The 23,868-nt window shown below is 47.3% G+C and overlaps 1 protein-coding gene across 1 annotated transcript; it reads right to left on the bottom strand.

Annotated features, from left to right (window-relative positions):
• Positions 1-1,390: 1,390 nt before the first annotated feature.
• Positions 1,391-23,815, bottom strand: LOC146023033 (alpha-2,8-sialyltransferase 8E-like). The gene is made up of 6 exons (XM_083155331.1): positions 20,842-23,815; positions 16,291-16,377; positions 12,925-13,069; positions 12,720-12,832; positions 12,118-12,210; positions 1,391-8,352 (listed from the first exon to the last, which is right to left on the bottom strand). Exons 1-6 carry the CDS (start codon positions 20,862-20,864, stop codon positions 7,890-7,892), a joined length of 924 nt encoding a protein of 307 aa, XP_083011457.1. The 5' UTR covers positions 20,865-23,815; the 3' UTR covers positions 1,391-7,889.
• Between the last annotated feature and the right edge of the window lie 53 nt (positions 23,816-23,868).

Below are 23,868 nucleotides of genomic sequence, written 5' to 3' on the forward strand. Positions count from 1 at the left end.
AGGGGGAGGTTTGGACTACGCTTTGGGGGGAGGATAGAGGTTAGGCTGTGGGGGGGTTAGGCTGTGTGGGGGGTTAGGCTTTGGCTGCGGTGAGAGGGTTAGGCTGTGTGGGGGGTTAGGCAATAAGGGGCAGGGTTGGGGTTAGGCAACGAGGGGGAGGTTAGGGGTTAGGCTGTGGGGGGGTTAGGCTGTGGGGGGGTTAGGGGTTAGCTGTGGTGGGGGGTTAGGGGTTAGGCTGTGGGGGGGTTAGGGGTTAGGCTGTGGTGGGAGGGTTAGGATTAGGCTGTGGGGTGGTTAGGGGTAAGGCTGTGGGGGGGTTAGGGGTTAGCTGTGGTGGGGGGGTTAGGCTTTGGCTGCGGTGGGAGGGTTAGGATTAGGCTGCGGGGTAGGGGATACACATATGTAGATAATTACTAGACATAGAATGGCATTACTATGCTGACACATACAGTACACAATACATCATTGTTGTATTTACAAAAAAGTGATTTAAAGGCAGCTGAAAAGTTTCTTTATACAGAGCAGAAATGAGCACGGGATATAATATAATACTATATGGCTGTTCCGGTATCAAGGCAGGAAAGGAATATGATTGTCATACTTGTTACAGTAAGATATTAATAATAAATGACAATGCACACACACATACACACACGCAAACACACACGCAAACACACACACACATACGCAAACACACACACATACATACACACACACACTCACACACACATACGCAAACACACACACATACATACATACACACACACACACACAAACACACACACACACACACATGGCCATAATTTCCTTATCTTCTACAGTACAGTAATTATGGCATGTCATATATCAGACACATACAGCCAAATACACACATACTTTATGCTATATATATATAGTATATGATTCACAAGTAATCTGTGGAGTTGTTTGATTGGGATTAATGCACACCCACACAGTGCAGTGACCCATACAAACCAGATGTCTGAGACATGTTGGCATGGTTACGTCAGGGTAAAGCTTTGCATCTGTTTTAGTACATAGAGACTAAATATAATTATTTGTGAACTGTGGGTGCAAATTACAATCCCCCAAACAGTTTCTGAAGCAATTTCTCATTCCTTCCAGAGCCGACATACAGTATGCCCCATTTACCAAGTTCCAAAATGCACTAATTCCCTGTGTTAGACCACTCCTACCCTCCCATGCCATCTCCTGCTCTGTTCTGCCCTCCCCGCCTACACTGCCCTGATCTGACTCTCCCCCACCCAGCTGTGATTTTCCTCTCCCTCCCCTGCCCCCTACTTCCTACCTCTCCCTCCCCTGCCCTAGCTTGCTCTGCCTCCCCCTCCCCGCCTCTCCCCTCCCCTGCCATGGCCTGACTGCCTATCCCTACCGCTACCCTCCCCTGCTCCCCTCCACTGCCTCCCCTTCCTGACCCTCTAAGTGTCAGATTTGCCGCAAATCTGCATATGTGCAAAACACGTCTGGGCATGCACAAAAAGATGTAGATGTACTAAGGGCAGTATTCAATGTGAAATTTCGCCGTGTGCAGCGAATCCTGTTTAGGATTCGCGGCACACTCGCTGTGTTACGGAGGGCTGGCTGCCACTCGCTCTCTCCGTATTCAATGTCAGAGGGGCGAGTTGCCCCTCGCAGCGAATCTTAACCCCTGCAGCGGATGAGCGTCCGCGGCAGGGAGCCGTGGGACGGTGGCAGGCAGGGAGATTGAAGTCTCCCTGCCTGCCCCAGAACATATGTGGGGGGGAGGTGGGCTCCCCGGGACCCAGGCAGCACAAGCTGCCCCCCCCCCAGAGCCAGCAGGGGACCGGGTATATTCACTGCTCCCGATCATGCATATGTAATGATCGGGTGCAGTGAATATATGAATATCTAATGAGCGGCTCGACTCTTGGCCCCCTGCTGGCTGCTCTGTGTAAAAAAAATAATATATATATATTTTTTTTAAGATTAAAATATATATTCATGTGCACATGAAAAAAATAGCATGCCCCTTCACAGAATAACATTCCTGATTTTTTGACACCAAAATTAAAACAAAAAACCTTTTATTGTAATAGTTCACATTCCACTTCTCCATGAAAAGATGGAGAATTGCTACACGGAGAGACACGGTGAAAATCACTTATAAAGACGGCGAGAAGTGCACATTGAATAGGGTGATTTGCTTTTTGAGAGCAAAAGTCTCCGTCCAACGCGAGAAAAGCACAAACTCGCCATAAAACACGGAGAATTTGTCTCAGTGAATACTGCCCTAAGCCTGAGAGTGATAGAATATAGAGAAATAATGTACCAGCCAAACAACTCCTAACTGCCATGCTACAGACTGTTTAGCAAGATGACAGTTAGAAGCTGGTTGTTTGGTACATTATCTCACTCCACGTTATCACGGCTTATTAGTATTATACGTTATGCATATTGTCTGTTTTCATACAAAAGCATCATTATTGCACATTCTATTTAATATCTTATCATAATTTACCATACAACTTAATTTGGTTACATGATCATTATAAATCTACTAACGCCATTTAGCAGCATAAAAGGAGAACAAAAGAAACACACAACATAAATAACAGACCAGCATAAAATCACACGCAGACTATATACAAAAACAAGGACGTATTCAGAGGAAGGACTATAAACCTCCAGCAAATAAGGACGCAGGAAGCCGATTCCCTCACCAGTGTGCTATTGGGCTGTGGGGGATACATATCAGGAGCTACAGGACCCGGCAGGGGAGCCGGCATCATACACTGTGGGGGCCATACTGCATTCCACAGCATCGCTCTCGCTAGCGATATCCATCGCCCTGCATGTACACACGACGGAGGACACCGCTAATGACCCACGGGGCACACTAGATGATATGCACTAAAATATCATTATTATAGTTTAATATATTGTCTAGTGTGTAGTAACAGAATGCACTATTACTAGGGGGTTAGGTTTAGGCACTAGTGGGGAGCTTAGGGTTAGGCTGCGGCGAGTGGAAGGTTAGGGTTAGGCTGCGGATAGGGGAAGGATAAGGTTAGGCTGCGGGGAGGGGAAGGATAAGGTTAGGCTGCGGGGAGAGGAAGTTAATGTTAGGCTGCGGGGAGGGGAAGGTTAGGTTTAGGCTGCGGATAGGGGAAGGATAAGGTTAGGCTGCGGGGAGGGGAAGGTTAAGGTTAGGCTGTGGGGAGGGGAAGGTTAGGGTAAGGCTGCAGGGAGGGGAAGGTTAGGGTTAGGCTGTGGGGAGGGGAAGGTCAGGGTTAGGCTGCAGGGAGGGGAAGGTTAGGGTTAGGCTGCAGGGAGGGGAAGGTTAGGGTAAAGCTGCAGGGAGGGGAAGGTTAGGGTTAGGCTGCAGGAGGGGGAGGTCAGGGATGGCTGCGGGGAGGAGAAGGTTAGGGTTAGGCTGCAGGGAGGGGAAGGTTAGGGTTAGGATGCGGGGAGGGGAAGGTCAGGGTTAGGCTGCAGGGAGGGGAAGTTAAGGTTAGGCTGCGGGAGGGGAAGGTTAGGGTTAGGCTGCAGGGAGGGGAAGGTTAGGGTTAGGCTGCAGGGAGGGTAAGGTTAGGGTTAGGCTGCGGGGAGGGGAAGGTTAAGGTTAGGCTGCGGGGAGGGGAAGTTAAGGTTAGGCTGCGGGGAGGTGAAGGTCAGGGTTAGGCTGCGGGGAGGGGAAGGTTAGGGTTAGGCTGCGGGGAGGGGAAGGTTAAGGTTAGGCTGCGGGGAGGGGAAGTTAAGGTTAGGCTGCGGGGAGGTGAAGATCAGGGTTAGGCTGTGGATAGGGGAAGGTTAGGGTTAGGCTGCAGGGAGGGGAAGTTAAGGTTAGGCTGCGGGGAGGGGAAGGTTAAGGTTAGGCTGCGGGGAGGGGAAGGTTAGGGTTAGGCTGCGGGGAGGGGAAGGTTAAGGTTAGGCTGCGGGGAGGGGAAGTTAAGGTTAGGCTGCGGGGAGGTGAAGGTCAGGGTTAGGCTGCGGGGAGGGGAAGGTTAGGGTTAGGCTGCAGGAGGGTGAGGTTAGGGCTAGGCTGTGGGGATTATATCATACAGTAGTCCATTATAAAGCAGCTGCAAAATTCACTGGGTTACACAGGTCTTTCGGTCCACAATTTACAGGTAGCATATTTCCCAGAAGACATGTACCACACCCAACACATACAATGTACTATACATTTATTTACAATATTCCAGTATGCAATTTCCTATCACAGCCAGGAATATATGTGTGGATTTCACAAACTGACCAATTAGACTTCATGAGACTGAAAAATGCGGCTGAGAGATAAAGAATGAGGCACCGTGCGCCGTGGCACTCGCCGTGGCAACATCGGATTCAGTCTTTTTTACTAAAATTTTTTCATGTATTTGAAATGTAACAAAAGACAAACATGTGAAAGAGACCCTAAATGTAGAGCACTATATACTAGGACCCCAGATTCTGATCAATGTAGTAGGAACCAGCGGCATCGCTTATTGCCTGAACGTCGTCGCTGAGACTTAGTCGGCGGATAGGCTTAATTCTCTGATGTCACTGGTCCCGAGTGATTGGATAGCATGCACTCTCAGTGATGTCACTGGTTACTAGTGAATGGATAGCCTGCACTCTCAGTGATGTCACTGGTTACTAGTGACTGGATAGGCAGCATTCTCTGTGATGTCACTGGTTACTAGTGACTGGATAGGATGCATTCTCAGTGACGTCACTGTCTCCTGGTTATTTGATAGACTGGATTTCAGTGATGTCACTGGCTACTAGTGAATGGATAGCCTTCACTCTCAGTGATGTCACTGGTTACTAGTAACTGGATAGGATGCATTCTCAGTGATGTCACTGGTACCCAGTGAATGGATAGGCTGCATTCTATGCAATGTCACTGTCTCCTAGTGAATGGTTATGCTGCAGTCTCAGTGATGTCATTGTCCTCTAGTGAATGGTTAGGCTACAGTCTTAGTGATGTCACTGTCCATGCCCTGCTTATGATCATGTCATATGAAGGTGGTCCTGATGTATCGCCAGCTTTACAGGAAAAAGCTTATTGTAGGTCAATGGGGACTCAGTCACTAATCTCGAATCCACTGTTCAGTGCAACTCTGCGCAATGGACTCTTACAAATACTGTAATTTTTAGGCTTTAACACAATAAATTCCATTCTGCTCACCTCAGGGGAACAGTGAGCACACCATAAAATGTGCAACTACAGAAATGAAAACCAATTGGTGATTGCCAATGACGGGGAATTGATGAGAACGTTATTGCGGCCATTTATTCTGGAATCAGCTCACCTGTTCATGTGAACTGCTTGTTTTACACCACTACGGCTGAGTCCTGTCAGTTAGGTAGCAATCGTTACATCTGAGCGCAGACAACTATCATTAACATGAAACGGGCCATCAGATCTGATGCGCGGTCCCCTGCGCTTCACACCGGATATCGCCATAGCTGCCACAAGGATTTGGTAGAACCGGGGGCAGTCATTGGCATTGCATACTATATATCGTTTGCAAAAAGAGCACATACGGTGTATCGTATCCGATCCTGCCACCCGGGAACCCGTCGGGTAGTTATGTAATACAGTGTCGACGATGTCACTTCACCCCTTGTGAAACGATGATGCAAATTCCGGCATTGCGCGTTGGGGACATGGCGGTGATAATGTGAATTGCGCCATCACCTAGCTACCATGCACCTCACCTCCTGCATCTATCCCTTTCCGTGTTCTTGTTTCTCTACCGCACTCACAAGCTCAGCAGAAAATCTTATCCAACACTGATGAGCTCTACACAGTGTGAAACAGTCTGACTGTAATTGGAAGGGATTCGGTATGAAATCCCGACAAGGTCAAAATCCCAAATGGGTCAAAATCCCGACAAGGTCAAAATCCCGACATTTAAAATCCCGACAAGGTCAAAATACCGACATATAGAATGTACTGGTGGAAAAGTCAACATGACTTTCGGTCGACAGGTCACGAGGTCGACATGGTTTTTTTTTTTTTTTTACTGTTTGGAAGTGAACCGCAGCCCCTCGCTTCGCTCGCAATGCATTGGGCATGGCTTCGGCACACTATTTTATTCTCCCACCACGCCCTAGTAGATGGTAGGGCAAGAAATACCGCCTGTCGGGACATGTCGGGTCAAAAAATTAGTGAAAAAACCCACGTCGACCTCGCGACCTGTCGACCGAAAGTCATGTTGACTGTTTCACCTTTCAGGACAGATTTTTAAATTGCTTCTGATTCCACTAGAGGGAGCCAGAGAGTAGACTGTTCTTTCAGTCAATGATGCTGTGTACAGAACACATTACATTACAGTAACAGGTGTGGATAATAGGGTTGACTGTGTCAATATGTCGACAGCAAAAGGTTGACATGCATTTGGTCAACATTGACAAAATGTCGACATGTGTACAGTCAACACATGAAAAGTCGACATGCACTTTTTACATTTATTTAAGACAATGTTGATGCCCTGGACCTCTAATTAATGTAGCAAACTTTACTGCTCCCTATTAGAGTTCATGTGGATCAAGAAGCATGTACAAGTCCCCAAACAAGTGAAAAAATGATTGTGTCGACCATGTCAACCTTTTGCGAATGTGGCCGAACACTGTGTGATTCAGACTAAATTTCTATTTGATTTTGCCTATATAGTCAAAATCGATAGCCAAAATCGCACCGTGCGTCCACAGCTTAACACTGACACGAAACATACACATCAGGTAGAACGGTAACTAATAACTGTTCCATCCATTTCTTGTTATTATACCAAAATAAATATTAGCCTCACCCACAGTTCCACTATGTAAGAACCACAATGGCTATTTACTTTTACCTCAGATTTTCACAGATATTGATTTTCGAGAATATATATTTTTTTCTTTTTTTTAAATAAATATAATTTTCTGAGGTAAAATGACTAAAAAAAAAATCACGTTTGTCAGTATAAGTTGTGTGAATATTTCCTGAGTTATATCTACAAATAGAATACGGTCTCATATATTATTTATTCCCTTTTTTTTTTTTTAGACATTTATAAGACAAAAAAAAAATAGAAGATCATTTTTTGAGAGACTGAAGGATAATTCCTTTTGGGAAAGGCATAAAATGGCATAAACTCCTTTGACATAGATTCTATCATTTTTGTTTCTCAATTCAATGTATTTTTAAGTCATCGCTATTATCCAATTAGGGCAGACATGGCCAAACTATCGCCCTCCAGATGTGAAACTACAAGTTCCATCATGCCTTGTCACAGTTTTGCTACTAGGGAATGTGAAAACTATGGCAAGGCATGCTGGGATGTGTAGTTTCACAACAGCTGGAGGGCCACAGTTTGGCCTTGTCTGAAATAGGGCCTAAACACAAGGTCTGTGTAATTTGCCCTGTGATACTGAACAGTGAACAGAGCACAAAGGTGGATTGTACCATTATGGTGGTTACTGACCCCTTACAGAGAATGGCAATACCCAAATAGTTTACACTATAACCTGTGATGCAGCGCTATACCCTGTGTTGGGTTTTAAAGGGTTAAACAGAAAATGCACAAGATGGCTGATAAGGAGCACTGAGGTGATTGTGAGATCAATGCCAGGCAGGCCGCTGCCTTCCGGTCTCCTCCAGTCTTGTGGTAGGTTAATGGTTGATGCTGGTAGATACAATGTGTGCTGTCTTCTCGTGTGCTTTGTTCATTTGTGGCTATCAAACCAGAGCTGATGGCGACGCGTTTCTTTGTAGTTTGGATCTACTTCATCAGGGGAGAAAAGTCTTTGCAGTGGCGCTTGCACCCACCGCGGGCGCGCCAGGAGGCCTCATCCTACAGAGTCTGCTGTAAGCATTATTGCATAATTTTAGTTTAAATGTTCAGCGCGCAAATTGTGCGCATGGCCGCGGCTCCTTAGCAGCAGGAGCCCGTATGGACCCGCAGGATGCCCTTGCTGTGCAGGTGAATAAAGTTGAATATCTCCGAAGGCATGGCATGGAAGCCAGGTCGGGGTTTGACATTGTCATAATAGTGGTGAGTAATGAAGACCCCTGATGGGTTCATTGGGAAGCCCCAGAAGCCGTACAGGTGGACCTCGTCGCACAGTTCCAGGGCAGCGGAGACGAGGATCAGACCGCTGCTGATGCGTTTGGCGCGTACGCCCTGGATCAGCCAAAACCGGGAGACATTGATGAGGTACTGGGGGTGGAAATAGTACACAGACTGCTGAGACTCAAAGTCATCGAGGACATACTTTACCCGGATCGAGACATCCGTGTTCCGGGTATTGTAGAAAGCGGGGAGGACGATAGAAGCATTTTCATAGCGCTGCAGAACCTCGTAGAAAGGTTTCCGCCACTTGTCCAGTCTCTGAAACCTGTCATGGAGAGATGGAATATCTATAAGTTCGTCAAGATCACATTAAGAAATTCACAAAAGTATTCGTTCCGGAGGGCTTTGCCTAATTTCTATGATGGTGCCAGTAAGCAGAGGTACCATTGTTTCCTTTCTCTTTTCCGCATAATCACTTTAACATCAGCTTCATGTAATCATAATCTCACAATGCAATATCTTGATAGCTTGGCCTAGATGTGATATATAATTGGGTATGTGATTGAGTACGCAGCCGCGTTCAGCATCTCGGCGCATCACCCTTGAGATACCGGACCTTATGGGAATGCCGCAAGGTCACAGATGTCTCGCGGCCCACAATGTGTTTGACAAGACTCAGCGGTTATAATTACCTATCTGATTGGTTAATGGCATATTGACCCCTCCTGTTGACAGTAGTAAAACCATTAGTTTATATTATAATAAGTTCCATTTGTCTACGTGTATTACTTCATCGATATTTTTATTCGGTCTACGGCAGGAAAAACATTTACTTTGGAATTTTATATCATAATTATTATTTCATTTGAATTAATTTCTTTTATTCTATTCCACTAATTGATATAATAACTGCGCAGTGGGAGGAGAACTTCTCTTTTCCGAGACATGAGTCAAGTCCATATATTTTCTCTCTCGCTTTCCCATCCTCCTGACCCCAGACCAACATTGCTGTGTGACCGTATGATACAGACCACCAAGAACCTCTGCAATATGGTGGCCTATTACCAAATAGATAGCACCTACCCTTGTGTATCACATGCCTATTTCCCTATTGGGCAGGACCGGCGCTAGATGCTCAGCAAAGGATACAAAGCAGAGAGGCGCCAGGCTGCAGAGGTGCTCTCCCTGCTCTGTATCCCCACCGCTGATTCCTGCCGGCTACAGCTGCGCCTGTCACACTGTATGACATATAACGCATCCAGTAGTATCAAAGCTTACATATATAGGGTCTGATTCAGACCAGTGCATTTCTGAATTACCCCTATAATGCTGTTCCATTGCAAATTATGGAAGGGTGCAAACTCATAGTTTGCAGGGGGGGCGCCGAACACCCTTGCACCGTTCCTGCTATAGAATGTAAGCTTGTGTGCAGGGCCCTCGTATCTCTAGGGGCCAGATGTACTAAGCTTAAAAAGTGATAAAATCTAGAGCGATAATCCACCAGCCAATCAGCTCCTGCCTGTCATTTCACAGGCTGTGTTTGAAAGATGACAGGTGGGATCTGATTGGTTGGTGGTTTATCACTGTCCATTGTATCACTTTTCAAGCCTTAGTGCATCTCGCCCTATGACCTCTAACATCCCCACTGTTTATCTGATTTATCACTGATGTTTCCAGTTGTAAAGTGCGACGGAATTTGCTGCTCTATATATAGGAAAGTGCTTTCCGGGACAAAGGGAGTTATAGTGGCAATCAAATGATTGTCACTAAGAAAGCGCAACTGCACTCCAATAATACACAATATTTAATCAATCAAGATGAAAATTTATTTAAAAATACATATTATAACAATTCATGCATGAAATACAATTCATAATAAAAAACACACACACAAACAAGACATACAACATATAACATAAAGAGTCCTGTTTCTAGGCTGATTTTTAGTCTCTAGTGAGGCTTAATGAGGCTTTTTTATGGCTTTACGATATATAGAATGAGTGAGGCAAAGATCGTTATAGTTACCAGTCCCAAACTCGGCTTATTAAAGCTGTCTCCTCTGAATGATTGTGTCACCACAAAAGTCCTTTTTCTGAGTTTGCTCTCTACCTCCACTGAGGGTGAGCACTCCAGGGATTGGGTGTAGAACCAGGTGCTTTACCCAGAATTGCCGGCAGATGAATACCGCAGAGTATTGAGACTCCTCTTCAGATGGCCACGGGTACTGGAAAGATGATGGGGCTCCACATACGCGTTTCTCCGCCTTAAAACTGTGTCAGCGGCTTCCTCAGATGAATCCCCATTAACACTGACGCTATTTTTATAGCCGGCGTGTTCGCAGCCACTCGATTTCTGTTACTTCCGCGATTTGTGTTCCACGCCTCGTTATCGCCGCCTCTATATATAGACAGCGGCGGCCATATTTGCAAACATATTCAAGCCTCATTCTCAGTCCACCAATCTTAGATCCGTTGGCAGCCATTTTAACCTCGTTTTGCCTCTATGCCTCGTATCCATACATATTTAAATCCTTATGCCTCCATAATTGTATCCAGTATCTTGTATCCAGAGGCATAGAGGCAAAACGAGGTTGAAATGGCTGCCAACGGATCTAAGATTGGTGGACTGAGAATGAGGCTTGAATATGTTTGCAAATATGGCCGCCGCTGTCTATATATAGAGGCGGCGATAACGAGGCGTGGAACACAAATCGCGGAAGTAACAGAAATCGAGTGGCTGCGAACACGCCGGCTATAAAAATAGCGTCAGTGTTAATGGGGATTCATCTGAGGAAGCCGCTGACACAGTTTTAAGGCGGAGAAACGCGTATGTGGAGCCCCATCATCTTTCCAGTACCCGTGGCCATCTGAAGAGGAGTCTCAATACTCTGCGGTATTCATCTGCCGGCAATTCTGGGTAAAGCACCTGGTTCTACACCCAATCCCTGGAGTGCTCACCCTCAGTGGAGGTAGAGAGCAAACTCAGAAAAAGGACTTTTGTGGTGACACAATCATTCAGAGGAGACAGCTTTAATAAGCCGAGTTTGGGACTGGTAACTATAACGATCTTTGCCTCACTCATTCTATATATCGTAAAGCCATAAAAAAGCCTCATTAAGCCTCACTAGAGACTAAAAATCAGCCTAGAAACAGGACTCTTTATGTTATATGTTGTATGTCTTGTTTGTGTGTGTGTTTTTTATTATGAATTGTATTTCATGCATGAATTGTTATAATATGTATTTTTAAATAAATTTTCATCTTGATTGATTAAATATTGTGTATTATTGGAGTGCAGTTGCGCTTTCTTAGTGACAATCATTTGATTGCCACTATAACTCCCTTTGTTTATGAGTGTAGGAGGTACACAATCCTCCTAAAAAGAAGGCTTGCAACCACACTCCAACATTAAAATAAATTGTTCCTTTAGTTATATACTGGGATAATAACAATTTAGTTATTAAAACATAAAAGTAACACCAGTTAAGATCAGCGCTACTGTGTGACCTTTCTTGGTCACAATTGCCCCTTTCTTTCCGGGACAAGATGGCCGCCCTGCATCCTGGCTAATGATGGTGCCCGATATGCTAGTTACACTGAAGGTGCCCGTACACTATGCGATTTTGGGCCGATTTCACCAGATTTCGGGAGCTGCCGGGCGGCTCACAGGAGAATTGGGTCTGACTTGTCCTTAGGACAAGTCGGCCTAATGTATGGGGGCCTTTACATCTGTGAGCCTTCATCTGTATTACTCAGGTAGAGGAAGGGATATATGGTTCACCCAGAGAGACTGGGAAGGGTTACAGCCGAGAGATGTCTGTAGCTGCAGGGACACCGGGGCAATCAGGCTGCATTGTGCGGATAAGTGGGACCTCATTGTATGATATTGTGCACTAGAAGACTTCCCGGAGCCAGCTGCAGGGGACTGCTGACAATGTGATCCGCACGGCACAAGACAGTGACATTAACGCCATATCCTCCCATCCCGTACTTCCTTATATATATATATATATATATATATATCGCATAAATGGCTCCATCTTTGTCCAGTTACTACAGATTAGCTAATCCTGCAGCATGGCGTGACTGACCTGTCTGTTATAATACTCGGGTTGATTGTCACCACATCGGTCTTTATACCGACATCTTCCACATATTGCTGAGATATAGGGGGCAGGTTGCATCTGAAAAGATAGTAGAAAAGTCACAAGGCAGAGTGAACAGTGGCACAGTGGTTAGTATTGTTGCCTCACAGACCTGAGGTCGTCACTTGAATCCCACCCCCCTCCCCCTACTGGTCAGTCAGCGGGCAGCGGACAAACAACATGCGCTAGGGAATGATGGGCCTGATTCAGCCGCCGCTCCGCCAGAGTGAAATCCATGAAGGGGCGGGGTTAAATGACACAAATCTGCATCAGCCACACCCCCTTTTTACAGAGACAGAATTATAGGTATAGGGGCCCATTTATGATTGTATATATGAAGGTTATCGGGGTTATCCGAAAATATTCAGCATCCCCCTGAATGTATGTAGGGGGGACTGCAGCAGTTATCACTGATACCCGCGGCGATCCTTTCAATGCCGGAACCCCCAGGTTGCAGGTGGAGATGCCACTGAGTTCCGCGTGACTCTACGTCGCCCCTAGATGGGCGTACTAGCCTCCGCAGCCAGCGTGGCACTGGACTGATTTACCTGAAGACAAAGTCTGCGCCGTCTATTTCTTTCCCGCATTTGCTGTCCTTCAGTATTCCGCCATTGCCAACCACCGCGCACTTCTTAAATTGTGAGCGATAATAAGGCATGTCCTGGAATAAAGGAGAATAACATCATTATATAGTATTATAGTCCTTTGTACGGGCAGCTATCAAGCGGACACACTACAGGCGTTCCTTGGTACCTTAGGGAATATATTGAATATCTCAGGGGTGATCTGGAATATACCACTTGTGTCAACTTCATATCGGAGCTTCGTCCCCAGCGGCGTGTTCTTCTGGGTGGTGAACAGGAAGGACGGAGCATTGCAGCACCGCGTCAGTGCGGATCTAAGACAGAACACAAGATGGCATTGTGGTAATCGTCTTACAAGGTTTAATGACCTGCCTGAGGAAGTGGGCCGCGACCAGCGAAACTCGTCGCTTGTGGACACTATAGTGAGATTGTTATTATTATTTTTATGTTTTAGGCCTATATGTTATTTTATTATTCAATGGTTATTGTTATATGTGAAGTTTTTATTCTATACTATATTGATCTTCTGAGACAGAGGGGGGTATTTACTAAGACGGACGATTATGGCCGATCCTGTGAACAACCGGGTACGACCGGGATGGGCCATAATTACGAACAGAGAATATGGCTAATTTACAAAGCTGCCGTATTCTCTGGAATCGTATTTTCTGATGGTGAAGTGATTCGTATTTGGCTGCTAAGTTTCCCGGCAGCCAAATGCGTACAAGCCACCAGCATCGCATGGATCGGTTCTCCCCCACGAGCCTGACCAGCCTGGGCTCATTGAGCCGCTCGTGACCGCAGAAATACAGGGAGGGGAATCAAATGTGGTTCCCTTGTATTTCTATAACCAGCTCCAGGCTCTTGGCCGTCATGGTTTCCAAAATACGGGGGCAAAAGGTGTAGGGGTCCCCCGTATTTCGGAAACCAGCACTGGACTTTAAAAAGACAGCAGTGTCATGCCACAGCTGGGGGACACTTTTTGCATAAGGTCCCCCGGCCAAAGCATGAGCACCGGGGCTGGTCAGCCCCCAATAAAGGGGTCCTTCAAGGGACCCACGGCCTGGGCTGTCCCCCACCACCGGGCTATGGGTGGGGGGATGATGGTGTAAAAAAATGTAAAAAGGAAAGTGTTATAAATAGATATTGGGTTCTGTAGTAGAACTACAGTGCTCAGCAAGCCTCCCAGGCATGCTGGGACTTGGAGAACCACAATTCACAGCATGTGGGGCATAAATGGGAACATATACACACACACCTGTTATAATAAAACTTTAATACATAATACACACATTCATACAAACTTACCTATAGGGTCCAACGTAGACCTGTCAAAAAACAAACAAACCAATACCCGACTCCAGCGGACTGCGGAGCCACAAGTGTGACCCCACTGAGGGAACTCGCGGTCAGCCTGAGTTGCCGGTTCCCACCATAGAAGCCCATGGTAAATTCATAACATGGGCTAATATGGAGCTGTGCAGAGCCTATCAGGCTCCTGGACAATTATATAAATATTAATGATTAAATAACTAGCATTTAAGTCTTATCCAAACACGCATATCCTTATACAAACATTCTGCTATGTCCCCGCAGAGGCCTGCAACTTTTATCCTGTGGGGCAAACACAAGGATGTGGTCCTGGGTTTTCTGCCAGCAAACTAAGGCCCTTATTTTGATCGGCACGGTACGGCCCGCGTGCGGCCGTACCGCCGATGTTTTTTGTCTGCACATGCGCAGAGGTCATTCTGCGCATGTGCAGCCCCCTTCGCCGCAGACGGATTTCGTCCGCCGCAAAGGGGGCGTATAGGGGCGTGAGGGGCTTCAGCCCCTCATTTCCCTATGTGTACGCCCCGCGTTTCATGGGCGTTCCCATGAAAACGCGGGGCGTATGCATGGTAATGAGGGCATGACGCCCTCATTACCATGACATGGGGGCGGAAAGCTGACGTCGCCGGATGTCAGCTTTCAGCCCTCTTACAAGCTCCCACACGGACGATTGTCCGTGTGGTCTGAGCTTGCGGGAGCTGCCGCGGCGTGCGGGCCTGCCTTCGATGGTCGTCGACCATCGAAGGCAGGGGGCAGCTCCCACCATGGTGGAGGCGTAGCCTCCACCATTTTTGTGCGGATCGCCAGCCGTCCGTGTATGGACGGCCGTGGCGATCCGTCCGGTGGGCGGCCCTTGGTTTGTGCGGTCGGAGCCCCGTGTGCGGCTCTGACCGCACCAACCAGAATAAGGGCCTAAGACACAAATCTTGCAGGAGTGGTTTCTCTAATGCGGGTGCTGTTTGTCGAATGCAAGTTGGTTTATCTAGTGTGGGTATATTTTATGTAATGTGTGTGTGTGGTTTATCCCCTTCACTGGTAATCCCAAGAATTTTCCGGGCTATGCCTTAATGCCCAGACTGGCAAGCCTGGAAAATTCTCGGGATTCCCAGTGTTTAGCGCCGGGCAGCGCTGCTGAGTTCATAGCTGAACTCAGCTTGTTTTAACGCTGACCGGCTCCCTCCCCTCCACCGCGCCTCTTCCTCCTCCCCCCTCCCCTCTGGGTTTTCTATTGAAGTCCCCGGCGCCGGTTTATGACAAGCCGGCTGCCGGGGACAGGGACAGGGAATGGGTGCGCAGGTCCGGGCAGCGGTTGATTGACAGTTCAGCAGCGCTGCCCGGACCCAGGGAGGCAGTGGTGTTTTTTTTTAAGGGAGCGCTCCCCTTAAAAAACTCACCCAGAGGGGAGCGCTCCAAAAAAAAAAAAAAAACACCACTGAAGGGGTTAATGAATGTGTGTGTGGTTTATGGAATATGGGTATTGTTTATCTAAAGTGAGTGTGGTTTGTTTAATGTGAGTGTTTTTTATCCAAAGTGGATGTGGTTTATCTAATGTGGGTGTGGTTTTTCTAATGTGGGTGTGGTTTATCCAAAGTGAATGTGGTTTATCTAATGTGGGTGTGTTTTCTCTAATGTGGGCGTGGTTTATTTAAAGTGAATACAGTTTATCTAATGTGGGTGTGGTTTTTCTAATGTGGGTGTGGTTTATCCAAAGTGAATGTGGTTTATCTAATGTGGGTGTGTTTTATCTAAGGTGGGCGTGGTTTATTTAAAGTGAATAAGGTTTATCTAATGTGGGTGTGTTTTTTCTAATGTGGGTGTGGTTTATCTAAAGAGAATGAGGTTTATCAAACTTGGGTGTGGATTAACTAATGTGGGTGTGGTTTCTCTAATGTGGGTGTGGTTTATCTAATGTGAATGTGGTCTATCAATAGTGGGTGTGGTTTATCGAAAGCGAATGTGATATATCTAATGTGGGTATGGTGCCAACCTATTCAAGAAACACATTAACAATCACATCCCAAATCTGCACTCCCCTCCTTGCTAATTGACAATAAGACTCCAACCTTCCATATTATTAATCATATCCCAGATATGACCCCCCCCCCCCACCGCCTCCATGCCTCATTATAAACCAGCCATGCATGCTGTAGCGAGTCACCATCCACACATGCTGACATATGCACTGTACAATGCTCGTTTCTCTTACTTGAATATATTGGCTTCTGTCACATTTATCTCCCACTTGCAGATCTGAAGACTTTTCCAACGATCAAACAGTTCTGTCTCCTTGACCCTGCGGCAGAAAAAGTCCAGGTCAGCGTAAGATTCACCACACAGGTCCCTCTTACCAAGCGTTATACTGGTCGGTGACAACCAAGAGACAATCTAGATCTCATATACAGAATAAAGGGTACTCTTTACCTAGCACGGCGCCCATCGCGACCATCGCGACCATCGCATGCACTAAAAAACGGGTGCGATGCGATGCCCGCGATGGCCGCGATTTCCCATAGGGACCAATGTTAAAAATCAGATTGGTCGCGATTTTAGTGTTAAAAGTCAGATTGGTCGCGATTTTTACATAGGAATCAATGTTAAATGGGCCACAGAGCCCTAATAGTCCCCCTGAAGTGTGAAATGGCCCCCACAATTTTTAACGCCACCCCACGATCAACGTGAACCCGAAGCGTGGCGAGCGCAGCGAGCCCGCGAGGGGCGGCGGTACGCGTCCTCCGACCTTTTCATACCCCCACTATCCACGTCGGCGTGGAGTTGAGAATAGAATAGTGTGGCGAGCGCAGCGAGCCACCGAGCCCGAAGCGTGGCGAGCGCAGCGAGCCCCGCGAGGGGACGCGGATACCTTCACAGGTAAACGCGTCCCCTCGCGGGCTTCACAGGTGTCCGCGTCGCCACGGACACCTGTGAAGCCCGTGAGGGGACGCGTATAACTGTGAAGGTATCCGCGTCCCCTCGCGGGGCTCGCTGCGCTCGCCACGCTTCGGGCTCGGTGGCTCGCTGCGCTCGCCACACTATTCTATTCTCAACTCCACGCCGACGTGGATAGTGGGGGTATGAAAAGGTCGGAGGACGCGTACCGCCGCCCCTCGCGGGCTCGCTACGCTCGCCACGCTTCGGGTTCACGTTGATCGTGGGGTGGCGTTAAAAATTGTGGGGGCCATTTCACACTTCAGGGGGACTATTAGGGCTCTGTGGCCCATTTAACATTGTTTCCTATGTAAAAATCGCGGGCATTGAGCCAATTAACGCTAAAATCGCGACCAATCTGACTTTTAACATTGATCCCTATGGGAAAATCGCGGGCATCGCGGGCATCGCGTCGCACCCGTTTTTGATTTACCCGCGATGCCCGCGATTTTTTACCCCCGACGCCCGCGATTGTAATCGCGGGCGCCGTGCTAGGTAAAGAGTACCGAATAAAGGTCTGAACCTGTGTGTAATGGGATATTCTGTAGCCTTTATAGACCTCGTATTGCTTTATTGGAGGCCTAGCTACTTAAATATTTATTTATTACACAATAGGCCGTGTTGTAACCTCAATAATATGTTCGGCACAGATAGGCATGTGCCCATCTCTGGCAAAGCAGTTGTAGAGGTTGCATCTGTATATAAACCCTGGCTTAGCAGTGCCCTTGGTCCCCATTTGTGGGAGGTTTGATGAGAGAAGCTGATCTTGGCTCTTTGGGCAATGTACTTGTGCTGCTGTGATAGAGCAGAGCATTCTGGGATTGCCACAGGACTGGGACTTAAGAAATCTTCATTCGCTGTATCCTGCGACCAACAGAATTCCGTAAAATGTTATTCCATGCTCCAGCTGTACTGCAGTGAGCCCATGCTCCACCCTCTGCCAGCTACCAAGGGGGTCTGATCTATAGTGAGCACCAGTGGTAATTAGCAGACACCAACTAAGAGGTGCTGCAGCAGCATGTCCACCCACACATACTGTAGGCACCGATTGTAGGAGCCTGCGGTGGCATCACATTACCCGCTAAATGCGCAATGGGTGGAGTCAGTAAAAGGTAATAAGAGAGAATCCCCTAATATTCTAGGTCCAGTGGCAGGTGAGAAAAGTACCCCCGTGGCTTATTGAAGACTGTTTGAGCAATAAACATCTTGCCACTAAGATGACTGTATCTGTATCCTGCAACCAACACAATTGTGCCAAAAGCTATCTCTGGCTTTTCTGGATTGGGCACAGCGACTCCAAGCACCACCCTCTGCCAGCTACTGTGCAGGGTCTGGTCCATGGTAAGGCACCAGTGGCAATCAGCCGACACCAAACAAGGAAAGTAGAAGCCGCCTGTCCACTCATACACAGCAGTAAGCCGTTCCAAGTGCCAATCGTAGGAGCCTGGTGGTGGCAGCAAGCTCCGGTGACACCCAGAGCACCAGATAAACTCCCAGCGTGCACCACAGGCGCGTGTGTTCGCATTGAGGCGTGTCATTGATAAGAGGGTGTGGTCTTGAGTGTGAAGGGGTGTGGCCTTATTGCACATGCCCTCCAGTCCTGAAGACTCCTGAGGCTCTTCCTTCCCTTCTGGTTTCTGCTCAGTGACAGAACCCAGGTGTAGTACGATAATACACTCCGCTCCCTGTCACCACCCTAGTGATGCCAGTGGGAGGATCCATGCAAGGGGCAGAACCAGTGATGTAACAGCAGCTAAACTGACTGCAGTCTCAGATCTATGATCTGCACCCGATTTCGTTAGGACATCATTCTATATGATGGATGGATAAGTAGTCTAACACTTTTTTTAAACTCTTTACTTTATTTTCAAGGGCAGAACTTTAACAATTCACTTGCAAGATACAATGAGCTTCATTGAAAGACCCGGAAATGTGATTTTTATTCTCATGCAAAATGCCCAAATTTGGGGGATGGCATCGGATTTGAGAATGACGTCCGATGCTCTGTCAGAGTTGCACGCGACTCCGTTTTGTGGACAGATCTTGCGGTTTCTCGCACTGTGCCATCTCCGCAGCTGAGCATATGCAATTTCCAGCAACTTGGTGGAATCCGGAGCCGTATACACCTGAGACACATTCACACAATCCGCGGGGCTCGCCCCGGGTCTCATAAGCATATGCAAGAAGACAGACAGGTTCAGCCGGTACAACACACCGCTCCTGACAAAAACACAGGGACCATTACTCAAACCCAATGTCAAGCCACAACTGAGAAAACACTACGCACACGCTAGAGGCGCTCACGCAGAAAAGCTGGATGTAAAGGCTGAATCACGCCGTTTCCATAGCAACATATTTACAGAACATCAAACATGTAATAAGTTACTGGTTTGTCAGAAATAATGCAGAAGCCTGGGAAGGAGTGTACTCACAACACGGTAGAACAAACACTTCTGACCTCAATGCCTATAACTGTGATTTATTCTAATAATTATTATTATAGTAAGCCCGCACGAAGCTAATGCTTCGAAAGCTAGTAAATGTAGTTTCACTTGCTGCCAACAGATGGCAGTTTTTCAGAGCCACACGGACAGTAGACATATATATAGATGATAAGTGTGTACTACCAATATGACACTGTAAACAGCCTTTATGGCAATAAATGTCTATTTCGGTTTTTATGTGTAAAGAATGACACAAGTTGGCACCTCCCAGATGTCCCCACTCTGCGCAGGACAGTCCCCATACCGGGGCTGCAATGTCCCGATTAGCCAGACAGTTAGGAGCTATTTTCCTGATTCAGAGATGACACAATGATGATGTCATACATAGCGGAGTGATAGTTTTTGCCACCGCACTTAATCTCATTGTGCATGTACCGTGGCAGTCTTGCAACATCGGTCAAAGACATGACGTATTCACAAAGTGAGTGAAAGCTAGGGGCCGTAACAGGGATTGGTGACTCAATTGCACAACCAGTGGCGGCTCCAGAGAAAGGGCTGTGGCGCAGTTAAAAATTCTAAATAGGAGTCACACCCATTGCCAGTGAGTCGGTTTGGAATGGCAGTTGGTCTGGCTCCCCTATTTGAAATTTTAACTGTGCTGCAGCCCCTCCCCATGGGCAGGAGTGCCCCAGGCGGGGGGGGGGGCACCTCGCTCGCTGTCCTGGGTGCAGAAATGCGCATGCACAGAACAAAAACATTGGCTCCCGTTCAAACGCAGCCCTGCCGCGAATGGACCAGAATAAGATCCTAAATCTCAGCTGTGACGACATTGCCCTCTGTGATGGCATCAGGATAATGTACACAGGGCTGGCTCTACCATTAGGCAGCTACCTAGGGCGCTGGGATCTGGGGGGGGGGGCAGTAGGTTGAATTTTTGCCTAGGGTGCTGAGAAGCCTTACACCGCCTACAGCGTGGCAATTGGACTAGTCAGAAAAATGACAGTGTGGGGCCTGACCCAGAAATTGGCGCAGTTCAAAAAGCAGCTGTACCTTTGGACACGCCCTCCGTCACCTAACGGCAAAAGGTGGCACAGCGTGTGTCGGCGCAGGTCCCATTCTGTACGTGTGCAGTGCCACAAACATCGGGTCTGCGCACATCTCTGAATAAGGCCCTTTTTCACCACAGTGGTCCCAGTATACCATGCCATACCAAAGATCCATGCCCACAATACCCTGCAAGGAAATGTTAATAAACTGATTGGAACGCCCGGAGGAAACAATTACATTCAACTGAGTCCCTGGAAACTGATCTGACTGGCACTATCCCATAATGATCTTCAATTGGCCCCGATGGACCACAGAGGATACCGGAGCTGTAATACACTTACATAGAGAGAACCTTCACAGCCATGAGGTCTTGTCTGAGGTCCAGGCATTTCGTAGAGTTGAAATCCAAAGGCCCTTCATAGAATTCAAAGTACCTGAAATGAAGCAGAGTTGATTAGTGCATGAGCCGCCCTTGTGCGGACGGTAAGGACACAGAGAGAAGTCACATGTCAGTTACAGTATTATCACATCATAAGACTTTGGGTCCCTAGCCGGGAAGGGTTGGGGGTCTCCTGGGGTATGGGTCATAGGGTCGACATAAGAAGGTCGACCACTATTGGTTGACAGGCCTTTGGTTGACATGGATAATATGGATAATGCCCATATTTACAGATATTAGAAGTCACAGGTGAGTTTGATGATCTTATAATAGTAAGCAAACGGAGGTGGTCTGGGACATGTGACGGTTAGTAATGACTACAGCTGTGCACCAGCTAGAGGATCTGGGACATGTGACAGTTAGTAATGACTACAGCTGTGCACCAGCTAGGTGGTCTGGGACATGTGACAGTTAGTAATGACTACAGCTGTGCACCAGCTAGGTGGTCTGGGCCATGAGACAGTTAGTAATGACTACAGCTGTGCACCAGCTAGGTGATCTGGGACATGTGACAGTTAGTAATGACTACAGCTGTGCACCAGCTAGGTGATCTGGGACATGTGACAGTTAGTAATGCCTACAGCTGTGCACCAGCTACCAGCTAGGTGATCTGGGACAGGTGACAGTTAGTAATGACTACAGCTGTACACCAGCTAGGTGATCTGGGACATGTGACAGTTGGTAATGACTACAGCTGTGCACCAGCTAGGTGATCTGGGACATGTGACAGTAATGACTACAGCGGTGCACCAGCTAGGTGATCTGGGACATGTGACAGTTAGTAATGACTACAGCTGTGCTCTAGCTAGGTGATCTGGGACATGTGACAGTTGGTAATGACTACAGCTGTGCACCAGCTAGGTGATTTGGGACATGTGAGTTAGTAATGACTACAGCTGTGCACCTGATAGGTGATCTGGGACATGTCACAGTTAGTAATGACTACAGCTGTGCACCAGTTAGGTGATCTGGCACATGTGACAGTTAGTAATGACTACAGTTGTGCACCAGCTAGGTGATCTGGGACATGTGACAGTTAGTAATGACTACAGCTGTGCAAAAGCTAGGTGGTCTGGGACATGTGACAGTTAGTAATGACTACAGCTGTGCACCAGCTAGGTGGTTTGGGACATGTGACAGTAATGACTACAGCGGTGCACCAGCTAGGTGATCTGGGACATGTGACAGTTAGTAATGACTACAGCTGGGCACCAGCTAGGTGGTTTGGGACATGTGACAGTAATGACTACAGCGGTGCACCAGCTAGGTGATCTGGGACATGTGACAGTTAGTAATGACTACAGCTGTGCACCAGCTAGGTGGTTTGGGACATGTGACAGTTAGTAGTGACTACAGCTGTGCACCAGCTAGGTGAGTTGGGAATGTGACAGTAATGACTACAGCTGTGCACCAGCTAGGTGATCTGGGACATGTGACATTTAATAATGACTACAGCTGTGCACCAGCTAGAGGATCTGGGACATGTGACAGTTAGTAATGACTACAGCTGTGCACCAGCTAGGTGATCTGTGACATGTGACAGTTAGTAATTACTACAGCTGTGCACCAGCTAGGTGGTCTGTGACATGTGACAGTTAGTAATGACTGTGAGGTTATCAGATTCACTGTAAATCTGTAATTACTATATTTTATTAGGTGTAGTAATTAATGTACTATTTTAGTCCGTCGGTACCCTCTTATTCTCCATAGATGTTTCTATCCCCCAAATCTGTGTGTATTTCCAGATCAGATCGCTCTTGCCCTAATATGGTCTGCCAGGAAATACCCAGGAAATAAGTCACCAAAAGGTTATGTCCAATTACCATACTTTTGTTCCTGCTATCACAGGAAAGAGATAGCAGAGGAACCATCTCCACAGGGGGGGTTTACAATTCTTTGTAAACCTCTGGGCTCTAGCAGACTTTGTGGAACCAGGCACCACAGGGGGTGATCAAATGCCCCTGCTATCAATAGGAAGGTTGTCCACAGGGGGTGATCACCACATAATGTAATCAGACTGTTTTGTATCTTGTGTTGACACTGCATCTGCATATCCTGGCCACTTCCAGACTTACTGGAACCGACCCAGCAGGGGGGGGCAAGCAGCAGTAGCTGGGAGGGGATGATACCTGACTCTTGAATCCACCAATCAAGATCCACTGCAAGCCCACTTTTGGTTTGTGAACCGTGGGAATTTGGAAGTTTTTAAAATGACTTGTACACCTGCCAGCTCAGTATGTTAGTCGCAATCCGGTCTCAGGGGTCCTACCCTTCACTGGATCTTGTGGAACACATCGTTTGCCCGGGAAGGGGGCATCCTACCAAGCTCTGGTGTGGAGCGTCTGTGTTGTGTGGATTTACACAGGTTTCGGCTATCACTGCTGTGTGGATTAAGTGATAGTTTTGTGCTTTGGAACTGCTGCTACAAGGACTTCCATTGGACTGCTACCCGATAACGTTTATATGCTACATTTGACTCTTTTTCCTGTCTTCATCTACTTTCGTGTGCTGTGATAAAAATAAACCATATTTTGGTTTCATCTGCTCGGTGTCTGAGTGATTGAGGAACTCGTACCCTCACATTTGGCGGCAGCGACAGTGGGATCATTCAGACACCAACCATCGAGCACAGAAAGCACAGAGAACAGAGGATCAGACCATATGTAAGGAAACGGAAAATGCAATAAGGTGATGTTCAGCAAGTGAGCAGGTGTCATTCCTGTGAAAGGGAAAATGTTTCCAAGGAAAGAAAATCGATGCCTCAAGACCCCTGTAGCAGAGGAGCTCAGGGATGGAGGTTCTTCAGTGTATCGGCAGGCTGGGAAGCCGGATCTGTTATTTATTGTCAGGAAAATGCAGTATATCTGGAAGTACTGGGAAGACGCTCAGCAGATGGTCAGCGGGTGGAGAGTATCCAGCATACAGGACA

The sequence above is a fragment of the Crinia signifera genome, chromosome 1, assembly GCF_055691185.1.
Source record: "Crinia signifera chromosome 1, ASM5569118v1, whole genome shotgun sequence".
Classification (NCBI taxonomy): domain Eukaryota; kingdom Metazoa; phylum Chordata; class Amphibia; order Anura; family Myobatrachidae; genus Crinia; species Crinia signifera.